This window comes from Chiroxiphia lanceolata, chromosome 2 (genome assembly GCF_009829145.1).
Source record: "Chiroxiphia lanceolata isolate bChiLan1 chromosome 2, bChiLan1.pri, whole genome shotgun sequence".
Lineage (NCBI taxonomy): Eukaryota > Metazoa > Chordata > Aves > Passeriformes > Pipridae > Chiroxiphia > Chiroxiphia lanceolata.
Window position 1 is genome coordinate 51,655,608 of NC_045638.1, and position 17,716 is coordinate 51,673,323.

The 17,716-nt window shown below is 39.0% G+C and overlaps 1 protein-coding gene across 6 annotated transcripts in view; it reads left to right on the plus strand.

Annotated features, from left to right (window-relative positions):
• TBC1D4 (TBC1 domain family member 4) overlaps window positions 1-14,436 on the plus strand; it is a 100,939-nt gene extending 86,503 nt beyond the window's left edge. For all 6 annotated transcript variants that reach the window (XM_032677608.1, XM_032677618.1, XM_032677625.1 and 3 more), the window contains 6 exons: window positions 5-163; window positions 589-833; window positions 3,636-3,795; window positions 5,759-5,928; window positions 8,427-8,603; window positions 12,188-14,436. In XM_032677608.1, the coding sequence (XP_032533499.1) occupies window positions 5-163; window positions 589-833; window positions 3,636-3,795; window positions 5,759-5,928; window positions 8,427-8,603; window positions 12,188-12,415 (1,139 nt within the window). In that variant the 3' untranslated portion in view covers window positions 12,416-14,436. The remainder of the gene's footprint in view (window positions 1-4; window positions 164-588; window positions 834-3,635; window positions 3,796-5,758; window positions 5,929-8,426; window positions 8,604-12,187) is intronic.
• The last annotated feature ends 3,280 nt before the right edge of the window (window positions 14,437-17,716 follow it).

A 17,716-nucleotide genomic window follows, 5' to 3' on the forward strand; every position in this document is an offset into this window, starting at 1 on the left:
GCAGGTGTACCAAAAAGTCGTCGGGGAGAGATATGGCAGTTTTTGGCTGTGCAACATCGAGTCAGACACAGGCTTCCAAACAAGCAACAACCTCCTGACATCTCTTACAAAGAACTTCTGAAACAACTGACTGCTCAACAGCACGCCATCCTTGTAGATCTAGGTATGTCTGTTTTTTCTGACTTGTTCTGTGGGTCTTTGAGTGAAAACGCACCAGTCTTAACAGAAGATGTTGCTGGAGATAGATGCTATATGAGCACCAACACAGGATACATTCTGTGTATGCCATCCTCTAAACAGATGATTTCTGAGTTTATGCCATTTGTATTTATGCTCTTCTACATCTGTTTGAAAAGAGAACTCAGTCACTTCTGCAAGTTCTATGCAGAGGAGAGTAGTAAATGAGCTCAATGGATAAAGTTTAAAATCAGTGACAAAATACAGACTGGCCTGACTAAAGGGAACCTGCATATGAAAAACAAAGAGAAATGATCTGTGGGAGGAGAAGTGCTGTTTGTCAGATGAATTGGATCGGGGGTTTTTTTTCAAAAGAATTGAATATGAACAACTCTTCTCTTTTTGCATCAGGACGCACATTCCCTACACATCCTTACTTTTCTGCCCACCTGGGAGCAGGACAGCTATCACTCTTTAATCTCCTGAAAGCATACTCTTTGCTGGACAAAGAAGTGGGTTATTGTCAAGGTATAAGCTTTGTAGCTGGAGTGCTGCTTCTACATATGAGTGAAGAACAGGCCTTTGAAATGCTGAAATTCCTCATGTATGACCTTGGATTCCGTAAACAGTACAGGCCAGACATGATGTCACTACAGGTAAGTCAGTCCTTCCAGAGCAAACTAGAGTTTTAAATTACTTTTGAGCTCTAAGGGGTTGCTTATGTTCTTCAGGGCCTTATGAAGTTCTTATGCTGTTTGGGATGTTGTGAAATGCATGGGTATTCTATTGTCGACCCCCCTCTCTGCCTCTCAGTTTGAAAACAGAGAAGTTCAGGACTTGCAGACTTTTACTGTCACACATCCTCATCATCTCCTGTTTGGAAATTCTGCTTTCTCTGCTAATTTGCTCTTCCTTTCATTTTCCTTACTTCTCTCTCATCCTTACGCCAAAAAAATCCCAAACCCAATATGCTTGCATCTGTATGGATGGAGTTTAGAAATTAATTAGATTTTTTTTTTTTTTTTATTTATCAATCCATGAGCACTTGGATGTAGATTTTTCTCTTGTAGCCCCAAGTCAAGTCAATAGTGACACACAGTGGCCAGTCAGTGTACTCCACAGGCATTTGTACTTTGGGCAGCTCTGCCTTGACTCATAGTTTCATCTTTTTCTCTCATTGTTCTCTAGTCCACCACCCCTCAATACAGAGAGAAAACAGAAGAATTTTTAATCATTTAATTTTCCTAAGCAACGGTGCATGCTCTGCAATATTATTTAACAGCTAGCTACTCAAGACTGTTTAGGAAGGAGGCAGAAAATCTTTCAGATCTATATAAACTCCAGGTTTAAGATTTGAGAAATCTTTCACTTTGACATGCGACTATCCACTAACTAGAATAACTTATATGCTATAAACCCCTAATATTATAAAGGGGTATACCACTGCTGAGTTAAAGCTTGTAGTCCACAGTGGAGAAAACTAAGAGGCAGATACAAAAGTCTCCTGGTTTTTTTTTGTTACCTGCTTAGCAAACGCTTAAAATTAAGTAGGAACTTAAAGGAGAGTTTGAATCCACTTTTCATGACCAGTCACTTCAGGTGCTTATTTGACAAATGTCCAGAGCAATGGAATAGATTGTAGTTAAAGAAATTGTGTGTGCTTATTCTGAAAACTATAGAGGAGTGTTTTTCTGTGGATGTAAGTATGCTATAGCAAGTTTTTTGTTGATGAATTAAGGGTGAACAACCATAAGTACCATCATTTTACCTCCTCCATGTTCCATTCCACCCTACAAATGTGTTTTAAACCTGTGGGGATCAAAGTGTGATAAATACATGTTTGTGGGTTTTCCCCTAGATGATGCTCTCTTTGTGTTTGTGTGTTATACTGCATTTGTAGACTTCCAGTAACATCTGATGATTTGAGAGCATTCATATGTCCAGGATTTCACATTTTGGTTTAAATGAGTATGACTCTTTCATTGCCAGAAGCTTTTAGTAAGAACACTTTTAAATTTGAGAAAGTTTACCACTTGTAGTACTGTTTGCCCTTTAAATTAAATGACCTTACTTTCCCCACAGTTTGCTTCTAGGCCAGTCTTCTGTAATACACAAAAGTAGTGTTTTGTCTGCTCAAGACAAACTAGACAAGACTTAGAGCATCTTACTAAATTTGGGTTGTTTTCTAACAGGAGTAGAACATTTGCATTTCCAGTATGGAAACACAAGTAAGCTTATAGGCAGAATTAGCTTCAGTCCTGTAGAAGAAAAATGTTGTATGGTTCTTTAGGATAATGAAAACTTATTTGACTTAAAATTTTTAATTGTTGTCTGGAAAAAGTAGTAATCTAGATCCTTAGTTCATAGCGAACCAATTCTAACTTCACATGTAAATGTGTTTTATATTGATACTGTACAAACTGTACTTAATTGGTATCTTTGGCAATTAAAGCAAGGACTCAAATGCATGCACAAATTTAGCTGATTTGCCTAAATGAAAAGTGATCTCTCTGCCTGTGGACACTGCTGACTAACCAGGTAGTTAGTGCAATCAGCTTTTGGTAGAGAAGAACATGAACTCTAGAAGTAGGAAAGTAGCTGGATGAGTCATTTTCTTATTAAGGAATGGATTCACCTTAAGCAAAGGCACTGTTGACAACAAAATTGGACCTGACAACTAATCAATGTCTGCTTCTCATCTTCTGCTTTCTGAAAGAAGCATTGCTCTATACTGTGACTTACCATGTCATATAAACTATAAAAATTGCAAGGAAATAGTTTGCCACAGGGTGGTATTTTTAGCAGTGAAAAGCATCTTTTAATCGTTTTGCCTTGCAACCTTTTATGGGTTGTATAGCAACACTTTTTGCATCAATATCTTAAATTCCTCAGGACCATTGGAATGTCTGAGAAACATGTATACACCTCTGTACATATGTATTCTGTGGGTACAAAAGCTGTCTAAAGTGATGTCCTAAGTAGCATAGGAGTTTTAAATGCAGCAAAAATATGGCAAAAATTCAAAGTCCGAAAGCTGCAATATGTAAATTTACTCATAAATAGTTCAACTCTGTAATGGAGAGTTTTGACATCTTGGAAGAGGTGCCTTTACTTTCATTGCTGAAAGACTGAAAGTTTTGGTTTGTTGATAAAGTTAGAGCAATACATTCTTTTGTTACATTAAGCCTGTGAATCTGAAATGATACTTCATTAATAATTAGGTTCAAACTGTTCTTTGTTATTGGATGCTGTGTTAGTTTTAATTCATTAGAGCCGGGTTGTTTATCTGTGAGTAGATATCACTCAAAGCCCCAGGCAACAATTAAGCTTCATTTTACAGTGCTATGTGTACTGGAGGTAATTTCCCTCAAATTAAATGTGAATGATTTGGAAAGCTGAGTAAAGCTGAACTTTTCTTTCTTTATTTCCCTCCCCCCCAATCCCCTCATGCACTGTAGATTCAGATGTATCAGCTTTCAAGGCTTCTACATGATTATCACAGAGACCTGTATAATCATCTTGAAGAAAATGAAATCAGTCCCAGTCTTTATGCTGCACCATGGTTTCTTACACTGTTCGCATCTCAGTTTCCATTAGGATTTGTAGCCAGAGTATTTGGTAAGAAAGTTTATTCTATTGCAGTAATAAAAAGAACAATGTCCATTGTGTTTTGAGACTCTCGGGAAGTAGTTTTCTACATACTGGGGACATTTGGGGTGACCATTGTGGGTGGCAAGTAGCAGTGCTTTTCATGGTGGGATGTCAGCTCCTTTTTAAAGAGGAAAACTGAGAGGTATTCTTTGAAACATCAGACTTGAGCAATTAATTTTGTCTTTTCATATTAGCCAAGAGAATTCTGAAGTGTAAACAGCAGAAAGTTTGTTGTTGCAAATGCATTTTATGCATCAAGCATACAATTTATGTCCACGGAAAAGTTCAATTTGCAAAAAAGAGAATGCATTTGTTTTGGAATTCTGATTCTAAAGTGCTTCCTAAAAATTCCCAGCAAATTTGAACTTAAAGGCTGTTTCAGGTGTTCATGTATGTATTGAACAGTTTCTGAGTCTTAGTATTACTCTTACTCCATTTAGATAATTTTTTAATGATACATTCCTCTTCAGGTAACATGTACTACAGAAGCTTTAATATTTTTTGTGCCTTGTAGTGTTTACTGTATCAGAATGTCAAGTAATTAGTTTTGTCTTCTTTTCTTATCAGTAAGAACTGCCACCTTAACCAAATCTTTAGTAATGCAACTTTTTTTTTTCAAATTTCTCAATTTGTTGGGTGTGGTGATTTTGGGGGGGAAAAGGGGTTTGGCTGGATGGTTGGTTTTGATTTTAATTTTTAAATTTTTTTTTACCTAATCATTACAGAGGTTTTTTTCCTTTTACAACAAACTTTTTTTGGCTGCTGTTTTTGTGATCGAATGACTGGTGTAACTCTTTTTCAATAGTGTACCAATCGCATGAATATCTCTTTCCCAGTGGGATTATTTGATTCCAGGACACTCAAGCATTTTTTGTTTTTATTTTTTGTTGGGTTTTGAGGTTTTTTGGAAATGAATTTTTTAGGGGTGGAGAGGGAGGGAGGAAAAGAGAGTCGTTATTTCTCTGTAAATGAGTTGAAAAGGGCGTGTTCCTGTTTTAACACTTTAAAGTCCCTGTGTCGTTTTACCTCCTAGTGCTTTGGATTCTCTGCATTTTCAATGTCATTTGGGCTACTGTCCTATACCAGGGACAAATGTCTCTACCATTCACAAATTATGTTTATGCTGTTTGAATGTGCATCATAGACTTGAGAAGGGAGACTTTTACGAACTGAGTTTGAGGGAGATGGCAGCCTCACTGGTGTCCTGGTTTCATCCTGTGATACTGGATTAGGCCAGGGATGACCTCTCAGTATCAGGATCAGAAGTTGGGTTTGTTCAGTTGCGTAGCTCCAGACAAACTCTTTGTGGTGTGACAGAGCCAGCAGCTCAGGTGGTTTATTTGAACTACTCATGTTCTATGTTCATCTCAGTAATGCTTCTGAGGCAGAATTTCTATGTACTGTCACCAGGACTCTCATTTCTGTAGTCTTTGTCTACTGACCTGCAGAGCCCAGGCTTTCCCTTCAACATCCATGTAATTACACCTCAAAGTAAGGGTTTGGGGCTTAGGTTATGACCAGTAAGATCACTACATGTTCTTGAAAGTAATGCGATTGGTTATGGAATCTACGTGATTGTTTAAGGACTAGCTTCTGTCAGTATGTTGTGTTATGATCTGCTTCCCAATTGCTTTTCAGTCACAGATGCACTTAAAACCAGCTAGCAGTTCATTACCAGTCTGTAGCAGACAGTGATGAAATGCTTATTGCAGGTAACTGTTACAGACATAAAAGGTGCAATATTTTCTTTTACATCTGTAAGATGAAAGATTTTTATATGCTTTAACCTCATGTTGAAATAAGACAGATTGCTCTTCTGAACTGAATACATCTTCAGTATGAGTGATTAAGAAGAAAAACATCCCATCAGATATATGTGTTTGTCCAATGACTCTAGCTCCCATTTTCATGATACTCTATTTTTTTTTAGACATTATTTTTCTTCAAGGAACAGAAGTCATATTTAAAGTAGCATTGAGCCTACTTAGCAGTCAAGAAACAGCTATAATGGGATGTGAGAATTTTGAGAACATTGTTGATTTTCTTAAAACCACTATTCCAGATATGACTCAGCCTCAAATGGAAAAAATTATTACTCAGGTAAGGATGTTTTTCTCTTTACTTTTTTTCCTCCATTTAGTTTACTTTAAAAGAATCATACCTAAACTATATGTAAAAGTCTTCTCAGTATGTTCCTTTTGGTTTGAAATGCTTTTCTCAGTAACTTGTATACAAATAGGACGTGATTGGATTTCAGTGGGGTTTTAACTGCAATTTTAGCAGGTCTTTAGTTGCTACCTCAAGGTTTAGTATAAAGTTCTTTTGTGTCCCAGGTACTGAAAAAACATGACTTTGCTATAAATTTCCCCTCACCATCAGAAGGGTAGAAGTAGCCTATTTTCCAAGCCTAAACCCAGCTGTTGCTTCCTGTTGGTGATTGAGCAGTCCAACAGTTTGTGATGGGAAGCACAACTTGCCATGGTGGGAAGAGGCAGCATCACAGCAACTTCCCCTGCTCGTCCTTCAAACTTGCAGCTGTACAGTGCCAAGTACCCATAAGAACTTTTCTGACACCTCCAGCCTAAAACCCCATAACTTAGGAGGCTGATGAGGCACTGCTTTCATGGTCTGTATTAAAATCAAGGTCATGCAAACTTCTGTTGTTCTGTGGATGTCTCTTCTATCTTCCTGGGGATCACTTTTAGGATGTCCCCATGCAACTTCTCACCTCAATCCTCTCCTTGGAGGAATCAGATTTGGCAGGTGTCAGAGGTAGAAGTCCCTCAGGACTGATCTCTGCCTTTCCTGGGTGTGGGCAAGGAGGACTTGGAGTAGTGTTATTTCATCAGAATTATTTCAGCTTCATGGCAAAGGGCTAGAATAGGAAAGAAACAAAGAATTACTGCTGCTTATATATGAAAAGCTTCTTGAGAAATACTGTCAGTGGCTGGAATCTTCATTTCTACATCATCTTCCTCTGTACTGAAGCTGAAAATTGAGAATGAGCCTCAATCTAGTACCTTAACTATGAACAGTTTCCCCCCTTCAGATGGTAACTCGGAGATAACAGAAGAGCTCTAAAAAACTATGTCCCTATGCAGGAGTGCAGTTAACACTGATACATTCCTGTGGTTTGTTAATGTTTGAATGTTTCAGATGCTCTTAGTTAAGAATTCATTTTTCCACGAAGTGTAGATCTTCATTTCCTCTTTGCATTGACTGTGATTGCCATGCTAAACCTGTGTCAGGCACTTTCATGTCTCTTCAGAAGTCATTGATTCTAGCAATGATAGAGGTGGTAGTTTGATATTTTTAATACTATTAGAAATCAAATATCTACTCTGTGCTCTGCATGGGTTGCAGAGCAATCATGCTGTGATGAGCATGGTAAAAATCTGTGGCTTTGTGCAAAGCCAGGTCTGATTGAATAAAGAATGGGTTATGTTGCCTGAGCAGAAGTGAATGTGGTTATACACAGGGTCAGCTCAGCTCTGAGAGTAAGGTCGCCTGCTTGCCTGTGCTGTGGTCTGATGTTGAGCAGCCTTCTGGATCTGCATTCATGTGTAGACTGCCTATATCCTATTGTTCCCACCTAGGCTGGCTGCAGGGGGAGTTATTTGGCTGTCTCAGTGTTGTAATTCCCAGGACCATCCTCTTATAATGGATAATGAAAGAAAAATATAGACATTATGCAGATCTGTAATACAGATGAAGAATTGACCAGGTAGCTACGTAGAGGAAAATGGCACTGGAAAACTATATATAATTTTAAGTTTTACCTCATTTGAATTACCTGAAGAACAGTGAAAGTAATGCAGAATTTGTTTTTTTAAGTGATCCATGTGTGTCTTCCGTTGATGGAATGTTTGTGATCTCTAGGACAAGGAACAGAAAATTAAAGTCGCTGTAGACATCCTTCCAATCCTAGTCTAAAATATTTGGTAGTTTTCAAAAGCTGAGAGGCTATGACTAGATGTGTAAACAGATAAGGGTCATATGGTCCCATCAATATTAGAGGCTCAGTTCCATAGTCTTAAGAATACTTTATCACCAAAGTATCCCAATAAGAAAATAGTATGTCTTCATGCAGAGACAGAACACAGGGAAACTGTAATCATGAAGAATGTTTTTATAGAAGTCTGTAAATGAGCACTTGGAGATCCAGTTTTGAAGGTAGAGTTGTGATAAGTCCTGGATTATTCTTCCTCATATGATGCTGCTCCAATCACAATCTGGTGAGACTTAAATTTAAAAATTTTGTCTTCATATTCCTGAGCAAGAGTGGATAAAACTTTGTCATATTATAGAATTCTTAGACGAAATTAGACTTTTCTGCTGATACATCTTGCTATAAGAGATGGTATTTGGTAATAGTAAAAGGCATGATCCAGTTTATTCTAAAGACTGTGATTTATTATGGCTGCAATCAGAACTCTAGATGTTAAAATGTTCCTACTGTAGACTTCCTCTTAAAATACTTTCTTGAAGGGAACAGGAAAAGCATTAATTTAATCAAGGAGAGTTGACTCTTAGTCAAGCATTCATGTGGAATAAGTGCTCCCTATTGTAGTTAAAAATTGTCTTTTCTCTCATGGCAGGTGTTTGAGATGGATATTTCAAAACAGCTCCATGCCTACGAAGTAGAGTACCACGTTCTTCAGGATGAACTGCAGGAAAATGTGAGTCCCTGTGAGGAAGGTGAACCCCTGGAGAAGCTGGAAAGGGCAAACAATCACCTGAAGAGACAAAACATGGATTTGTTGGAGAAGCTACAGGTAAATGATTTAAGACTACAAAATCATAGAGTAGTCATTTCTATGATTTGGCCATTAGAGTTGAAAGTGGTTTTTTAAATGTATTTGGGAAGTCTCCTAACTGCAAGACCTTATTCAGTTAACCAGTTCTCTCAACAGTGATTTACTTCTGTTAGACATACTTTAAACTCCATTGTCATTCCTGGGACCTTTCTTTCTTGATATAGATTTCTCTTTTCCCAAAATATCTCTACTCTTATCTCCTATAAAATCTATTGGCAAAACTTGTGTATCTTACAAAAATAAGTTCTCTATCCCTTCATCTGTTTGCTTTCCTATTGGAAAGTTTTAAGAAATAATCCGTAGTGCAGTAAACTTGCTTTCTCCAGGCCTTTCTAGGCAATATCATTTTGTTTCCTTCTACTGAAACTCATAGTCCTACTTTTGGTAGGTGGTCTCTCCTAACAAGACTTGCCTTCATCTGAATGCCCACCAGATAAAGTTATGTTTTAAAAAATTCCTGCTTCCCTTCACTATTCACCCTTTGTCCCCTAGCCTGGCTAAGACTTGTTTCAGGTTCCGATATGTATTGTCGTGCATATTCTTGAAAGACAAGCTCTTGGTTTTTCATTACCAGGCTCTTTCTTGATATATTGGTTAATTTGAACAAGCACTTGAAAGAGCTCAGAGAGCACTTTCAGCTTCTGAGACCTGAAAATAGAAGAAAGCAAAAAAGGAAAAATCAAGTCCTCATTATTTTTATGTTTATGGGCTAAGGTTGCTGTGCTGTGCTCTTTTGATATTGAAAACAGGAATTGCTTTTTTCCTTTTGTTGGTTTTGCTTAGTTATTTCTCTTTACTTATTTACTGCAGCCTAGGCTTTTACCTCTGTTATAAAATTGCACCAACAACATAGAATAATTGAGAGTGACTGATTTGAAAGGCTCTGTCGAAGCTCTTCTGTTCTTCCAGAGTGCCATATTATAGTGCATCTTTCTCAGTTCCTTAACTTCCTCACCTTTTTGTTTGTATAGCGTCTTCATTCCTCTGCTTGGGCCCTTTCCCAGGAAAAATCAGAATTTCCCCACTTCTGCAGAGGGACATTTGCTATTGCTGAGATCCAGGGTTTCTGTCGACTAGCCAGAGGAAGCTGTAGGTCTTTTATTGGAGACTAGGGAACACTGTCTGCTTCTAGATTTAATGTTGAGGTTCTCTTTCCCTCTAACCTCTCCATCCTGCTAATTTACTTTATTACATAGGTTTCCCATTGATTCATCACTATCGGGCAGGTCATCTCTTCCAGTGCTACTCCAGCTGCTGATTTCCTTTTTATCCCTGCACCTCCAGTTCCTTGTTACTCTCATCTGTTTCTTACTTGCTGCAACTTGTTTGTCTCCTTCCTTCTGTAAAGCTTTCAGAAATTCTTCAGATTGATCTAGTGACTGTATGATACACAGTAGGCAATCCTTGTATTGTCTGCCTACTCAGATGTCTTTTAGAAATAGCTGTGTTATTCTTTCTTTAACAAATACTATCATCATCATCATGGCTAGGCTTCACGAACAAAGATTTGGGAAGGACATTTGCTACAATCACACTGGTGGCTAAAAAGGCCAATGCGAGATAGACAAGTCCAGTTGCAAAAGGCACAGCGGAAAGACTCCTTAGGTGGTATCAACAAGACATGGTTCTTTCTGCATTGTCTTTTCTCCTCGAGAGTGATCCTGCGTGCGTTCTCAAAAGAAGCAGCAGCATTACAGATGGTGTGTCTCCAGACCTCCCAGTTGGAGGCCAGAGAAGACCAGTTATGTTGATCAATATGGCCAAGGCTGAGATGTTGTTTCAGGGAGTCCTTGTATCTTCTCTTCGGGGCTCCTGTCTTGCGGCAGCCGGTGGCAAGTTCACCATAGAGCACGATCTTAGGGAGGCGGTGGTCCTTCATCCTGGAGAATTGTCCTGCCCAATGCAGCTGTGTTCTCAGTAACATGGCCTCAATACTCGTACCTGCTGCCTGTTCTAGAACAGACGTATTAGTCACGTAATCCGACCAGCGGATGTTAAGGATTGTACGGAGACAACGTTGATGGAAGCGTTCTAAGAGTCGCAGGCGGTGGCAGTAGATGACCCATGATTTGGACCCATATAAAAGAGTAGACAGCACAATGGCTCTGTAAACACTGATCTTTGTACTTTTCTTCAAGTATTTATTTCGCCAAACTCTTTTATGGAGTTTTCTGAAAGCACTATATGTCTTTGATAACCTGTTGTCTATCTCCCCATCAATCTTACCATCTGAGGAGATGAGGCTACCTAGGTAATTAAACTGCTGGACTGATTTGAGCTCTGATTCGCCAGTGGTGATATGGGGATGATGGAAGACTTCCTGAGGTGCAGGTTGATACAGAACTTGTGTCTTCTTTAAGCTGACTTCCAGCCCAAAGAGCTCAGCAGCCTCAGCAAAGCAGGATGTTAAACGCTGCAGAGCTGCTTCTGTGTGAGCGACAAGGGTGGCGTCATCAGCATAGAGCAGCTCCCGGACAAGATGGTTTAAGGTCTTGGTGTGGGCCTTCAGTCGCCTTAGATTGAATAGACTTCCATCAGTATGGTATCAGATGTAGATACTGTCCTGATCCTTGAGATCTGCCGTGGCCCTTTGGAGCAGCATGCTGAAAAAGACTGTGAATAGGGTTGGTGGGAGAACGCAACCTTGTTTCACACCATTGGTTATTAGAAGGGGCTCAGAAAGTGCATTGCCGTGCTGACTTGGCCGTATCTGACTTGACCGTGCTGATCCTCATGGAGTGAGATGATCATTTTAAGGAACTTGGGGGGACATCCTAAACATTCCAAAATCTGCCACAGACCTTTTCTGCTCACAGTGTCAAAAGCCTTGCTGAAATCAACAAAGGTTACATAGAGACCTTTGTTCTGTTCCCTACACTTCTCTTGCAGTTGTCTGAGGACAAATACCATGTCTGTGGTACTCCTGTTAGCTCTGAAACCACATTGGCTCTCAGGTAGAACTCCTGCTATAGCGAGTATTAGTCTGTTCAAAAGTATTCTTGCCAGGATTTTGCCAGCAATGGAGAGCAGAGTGATACCTTGGTAATTTGAACAGTCTGATTTAACTCCTTTCTTCTTATACAAAGTGATGATGACTGCATCACGAAGGTCTGATGAGAGTTCGCCTAGTTCCCAACAGTGCACCACAAACTCGTGAAATTTAGCATGGAGTGCAAGACCCCCATTTTTCCAGACTTCAGGTGGAATTCCATCAACCCCAGCTGCCTTTCCAGTTTTCACCTGCTGTATGGCCTTAAGGGTTTCTCCCATAGTAGGGGCAATATCCAATTAATTCTTCACTGGTTGTTGTGAGATGGACTGAATTGCTGAGTCTCGAACTATACGGCTGGTACTGAAAAGAGTCTGAAAGTGTTCAGACCATCGATTCAGAATGGAGGTTTTATCTGTCAGAAACATTTGACCATCTGCACTGAGTAGAGGGCTTTGGACCTGGTATGTAGGCACGTATGCTGTTTTCAATACCATATCATAATACTAAAAAAAAAGCTATTCAGAATGTATCAATTTATTATTGTTTACAGGTTGCTCATGCTAAAATTCAGAGTCTGGAAGCCAGCCTGGAGACTATTTTGACTCGAGAGAACAGAATGAAGACTGCAATTCAGTCATTGGAACAGGAGAAGATAATGTATCAAAAGACTCTTGAGCAGATAGTGAAGTATTTGCCAGCAGAAGCATTGTCTGACTGTGAACTGCTCCTGAAGGAAGTAAACTACAACCCAAATAATAAAATAAGGAGTAAGCCATAAACCAGGGCTCTCTAGGCAGCACCACTTCAGAAAAGGGAACGAAAAGATGAGTATGCTGCTTTCAATAGCTACTTAGCAATAGGCAATGGTATTATCCAAAACTAGTGCTGGGACACTCATAGCTACAAATGGGCCTTCAAATGTCTATATGCAAATTCAGGCTATTAATTTTTTTATGATTATGTAAATAAATCACAAGGGAGAAATAAAGGATTCTCATATGTAATATTGATGAGTAGATGTATATTTAGACTTCACCTAAAGGAAAAGAGAAATTTCAGTAGACAAAACCAAGATAATGGTGATCAACAAATTCAGTCTGGATGTGCTTCTTCTGTAGTGAAATGAGGATAGCGTGTCTTTATATATATGTATATTGAATATGTTGAATAATACTTGAAGAAAAAAAAAGGAGAATGTAATTTTCCCTCCAAAGGGCAGCATGTTTCACATATTCTGTGGAAAATCTGTGTGAACTCATGCGTACCTCTCTTTTAATTCTACTGACATTGTGAGCACAGACCAATAAGCAGAACAAGTATCATGACTTGGTTCATACAGAAAAAGCTCTAGTGCCATCAGCTGCCTGGGCTGCACCAGTCAGCAGTGTAATTCCACATGCATGTTAGAACTGGAAACAAGAAGCATTGCATCATAGCTCCACCTCCGTAACTCAGAGCTAAGAAATAGGTATCTATTCACACTCGCAGAACTTGCAAAGCCAAGAGCTAACGGTGACTACTCCTTTCTTTCTGGCCTGTTTCCTTCCACCTGTCCTGGGGTTGGTCATGATGACAGGAGGAAGGAAGCACAGCTGTGGGCTCTATTTATTCTGATGTTAATTTTCCACCGGAGACTTGCTGTCGTAAGAGTTAAGCATGTAAGGGGTTCTCATTTAACCGAAGAAATACTGCAAGAAGCCTTGTCTTATTGTAGTGGGAGGCAGAAAGTGGTTCTTAAATTTTATTTGAGCAGAAAATTGAGGTAGGTTGCAGGAAGTTGAACGTAAGTGCGTAAGAAAGGACCAAGCAAGTTTCAAATATTATATACCTTTCAGTTTTCACATATATAGTGGATATACATGTCAAAGGGGATTCTGGAGTACAGGCACAGTTTTAATAACTCTTTCCAGACTATTTCTGTTTAATACTGCTTTGTGGTCTTCTTTTTAAAACAATAGTCATGTATTTCTGTGTTCTGGGCAGGTTAGATAAACTCTGATTGTTTCAAGGGAGAAAATATGTTTATAAAGATATGAAAAGTTACATATAGATTTGAAAATGTTTTTGAGAGGAATTTTTGAGAAGGCTTAGACAAATGTGTAATAGACAAGTATTTTGGAGTGGACGTCTGAACTGTTAATTGAGTGTTACGGTAGCTCATGTTGCACCGTTTTCACTGTATTTCAGAAAACACTTATTCTTTTTAGTAAGAAAAACAATTAAGCAAAGTGCCAAATCCAGCAGTGTCTTTTTGCGTAAGATTGTCCAATTTAGAAAGCAAGGACTGAATATCGCTGCTTTCTAAGTTATATGCTTTATGTTAACATAAAAGTGAGAAGCAACAATGCTGATTGGCTGCACGCTGCTGTGGAACTTAGAGGCTTGGGCTTTCCTGGGGTTTTTTGTTGGTTTTTTTACTTCCATGATGTTTATTTGATTAAAGATAATTGATTCATGTAACAGACTTTCTTTTTACATTTGGGGTGAAAGGTCTTAACACTGTGTATGAAATTATGTGGAATCTCTCTAGATATTTCAAGAATGTTGTATTGTACTAAGTGGGAAAATGCCAGTTGAAAAGGCAGTTTTTTGCAGTTTTGTTCAGAGTAAGTTTTAGCCGATGTGTACATAAAAAAACAATCCCAGGAACTGCAGCAGCGTTTATTACAAGGAATCAAGGTTATTCAGATACATCTTTTTTTTAAAGATGCACTGAATGTGCTTTATCCTTTGTTTCACTTATAAAATTTTTCGTGTAATGCCTGGAGAAATTCTAATAAATGTCATTGCTGCATTTCCCATGGCCTCTGGCTAGTTTTATTTTTCTACACTTCAAGTGCCAATCTCATTTTCAATATTACTGTTCACATGAAATATGAAAAGGATCTGGTTTAAGTTTCTAGTTGTGGGGAAAAAAAACCTACAGGATTTGTCAAAAAACCCAGAGTACAAGGACAGAAATTGTCAGGGAAAATAGTTTTTTCCATTCTTAACTGAAGATGAAATTGTTAAAAGATATTTTTGTTCTGTAGCAGTTCAGTTAGTACATATGCCATACTGTGCATCTAGCTTGGGAGGAGGAAGAGGACAGCATAGCAACACAGAGGAATAAACTACAGAAGTAAAGCTACAATGAGGTAAGTGCCTCATGGTTTTAGGACATTTATGATAACGTTTGTATGCTGAATCCCGGTGTGCCTGGCCACTGGGTTTAGGATGTGTATCTTTAAGTCTGCACTCAAGCAAGTATCCTCTAGATTATCTTCAGAAGAATAATCATCAAGATTATCTAGAAGACTGAACTCTTGAGGAAAGAGTATCTGCTGTTTTCAGAAACGGGTAACTTAGACTGCTTTCTGCTGGCAGAGGGCTTTTTTAAAAGTCTGGGAAGACGTATGTCCTTTTAGCTAGCAAACTAGCTGGGAAGTCAGGAGTACCACTTGCCAGGAGTAGAACTGAAGTAAATCAGTCAGGTAAGAAGGGCCAATGTAAGAAACTCTGGTATTCGCATCTGTTACAGATGGAAAACCTGTCTGGAGAGTTAGTTGTTTGTTGGGTTTTTTTGTTTTCCTAAAACAGAGAGTATTTCTCTCCACAAAATTTATTTATTTAAGGTTCCTTAGAGTTGCTTTTTTTTCACTTTTCTCTAAAAAAACCATTAGATTTTACTGAAAATAGACCAGACTTGAAATCGCAAATCTAGATAATCTCAAGCGGTTTGATTTTGCCCTCTTCACATTTCTTTGCTTAATATCAATACAAGAAAGCTGAACAATTTGTAACATACGAAAGAATTTCAGCAGTTTGATCCAAGAATTTGATATTAGTAGTGTGATCCAGAGAGTCTACCTTTGGACGCTTAATCTAAACCTCAAACTGTATAGGTATTAATTGGAGTAATCTTTTGTGTGTTGAGGTGAATAACCCCAGGTACTGTTAATAGTGATTATCCACTCAGTCTTTGTAGTCAAAGATGGGTTTTGACAGGCACGTGCAGGCTGTAGCATGTCAAGCTTTATACCAGGCTATACCATCCTTTAGAAGAATTGTGATTGATTCTGTATTTCTGTGGTTCAGTTTTTACTGTCAGTGTTAGCTATTGAATGCATTTGATGTATGCTTTTCCTTCCTCAGTCTTTTCAGGAACTAGAAAGAACAAAATTTAACTTTCTTTTCCAAAAAAACATATCAAATGTTTAGCTATATCCTTCCTCCAGACATCTAGTGTGAAAGGGATAGAATTTATATGCTAAAAGTTTCACATGTTAACTCTCTCTATCTGAAAGCATATGAAACTCTGCAGTGACAGTAAAAAGCTGGGCAGTGAAGCAAAGATGACTGTGCCTTCAGCACCTAATGGGTTGTATGCTGACTGGCTTGCAGGGAAGTAGAACGTGCATGGATCGGCATTTGGTGTGTTGCTTGGGTTTATTTTAATGGTGACCTTAGTTGTGGACCAAAGGAAGGAGCTGGCAGTGCTTCTTTACTGAAATGTTCTATTGGCATTTGCTTTGAGACGTTTTCCAGTCCGTTACTGTTCTCTTTAGAAGTCTTGCTCAGCAGCCACTTTTTAACAAGGGATTTGAGAATTTTACTTATAGGTTTACCATTAAAAAAACTTCTGGATCTTATCCAAACTATTTCTGTACTCAGATTGCAACTTATGCAAGTCTTCATTGTTATAAAAGAAGTAAGAAGGTTTTAATATATAGGTTTTATTTTTGATAAGAGCGTGTGCTGACAGATAACATAGATGCCATACATCTTGTCATGCTGGAACTTAGATGGGAACAAGTATGCTGTGTCTGATGCATCCCTGGGCACAGTTGTCCCTTTTGCTGCCACGGCCACTGTTGGCTCGTATATTGGCTCATACTCAACTTGCCATCAACCCAGACCCCTAGATCACTTTCTGCAGGGCTCCTCTGCAGCCTCTCATCCCCCAATTTGTACATATGACCAAGATTATCACATCCCAGGTAGAGAATACAGCACTTGCACCTGTTAAATGTCATACAGTTGGTGACTGCCCAGCTCTGTAGTCTATCTAGATGTCCTCATAAGGCCTCTCTACCCTTGAGGGAGTCCACAGCTCCTCCTAATTTGTTATCATCAGCAGACATGGGGACTAGAGATACTCTGGGGCACACTGTGAGGTGCAGATCCAAGTTAGCTGAAGCCTGGGAGCAGCCATAATGGCACTGTGCAAAGCCTGGCTTGCTGAACCAGTCTATATTTGTCTCTGGGAGCGCTGGCCATCACCTCCATGCTGCATTTTGGGGTTCCTTGCTGCAGATGAGGTCAAGCCTGGCCTGTGGACTGAGCGCCCATTTGTCCTGTGCAGTTTGTGCTCCTGCAAGTCATCTTCCAATTTAGTGCTACACAGCAGTATGATGCAAACCAAATCAGAGAAAGTAGGGATGAGTGGGAGATTTCCTTCGAAGTGCACACTTGATTCTAACCAAAACCCTGCCATAGGCAGGGCCCAGTGCCAGTCAGCATCCCATTGGTACTTCTGGAGAATACAAGACTAGTTTTGTAAGAATCTGCCAGGCTGTCTACACTATCCTCTCCATCACTCAGTAAAGCATGATACTTTTTTTCCAGAGCTACAAAAGAACATTTGCCTTCATTTTTTAGTGATCAATCTGATAAAATTGATGCTTCAGAAGAAATTGTAATTACTAAATCTGTGCTTGAATACTGCCCACAAGGTGTCAGTGTTTGTTTTGAACATGCAGCTCGTGTGTATGGTGGTTGCTGTGGCTCTTACTTTAAAGAAGAGAATTGACTTAGTCTCCTGCTTGATGAACCATGATTCTTTATTTGCACACTATTTATAATGTGATGTTTGTGGTCTAAGACTTTATTATAATTGAGAGGACTTACTAAGTGGCATATAGGACCTTCTCAGAAAAAGATGCCTTAGTTGCAGTATTTTACGTCTGGTCTTGTGTGAAAGAATTATGGAAGCAGTTCTACACCCTGCAACAGTGATATTGTCCCCAGGAATTGGATCCCAGGTGTCTCCTTTTGTACTGTTCTGATTGAGCAGAATTTATGTTTAAGTTGTTCTGGT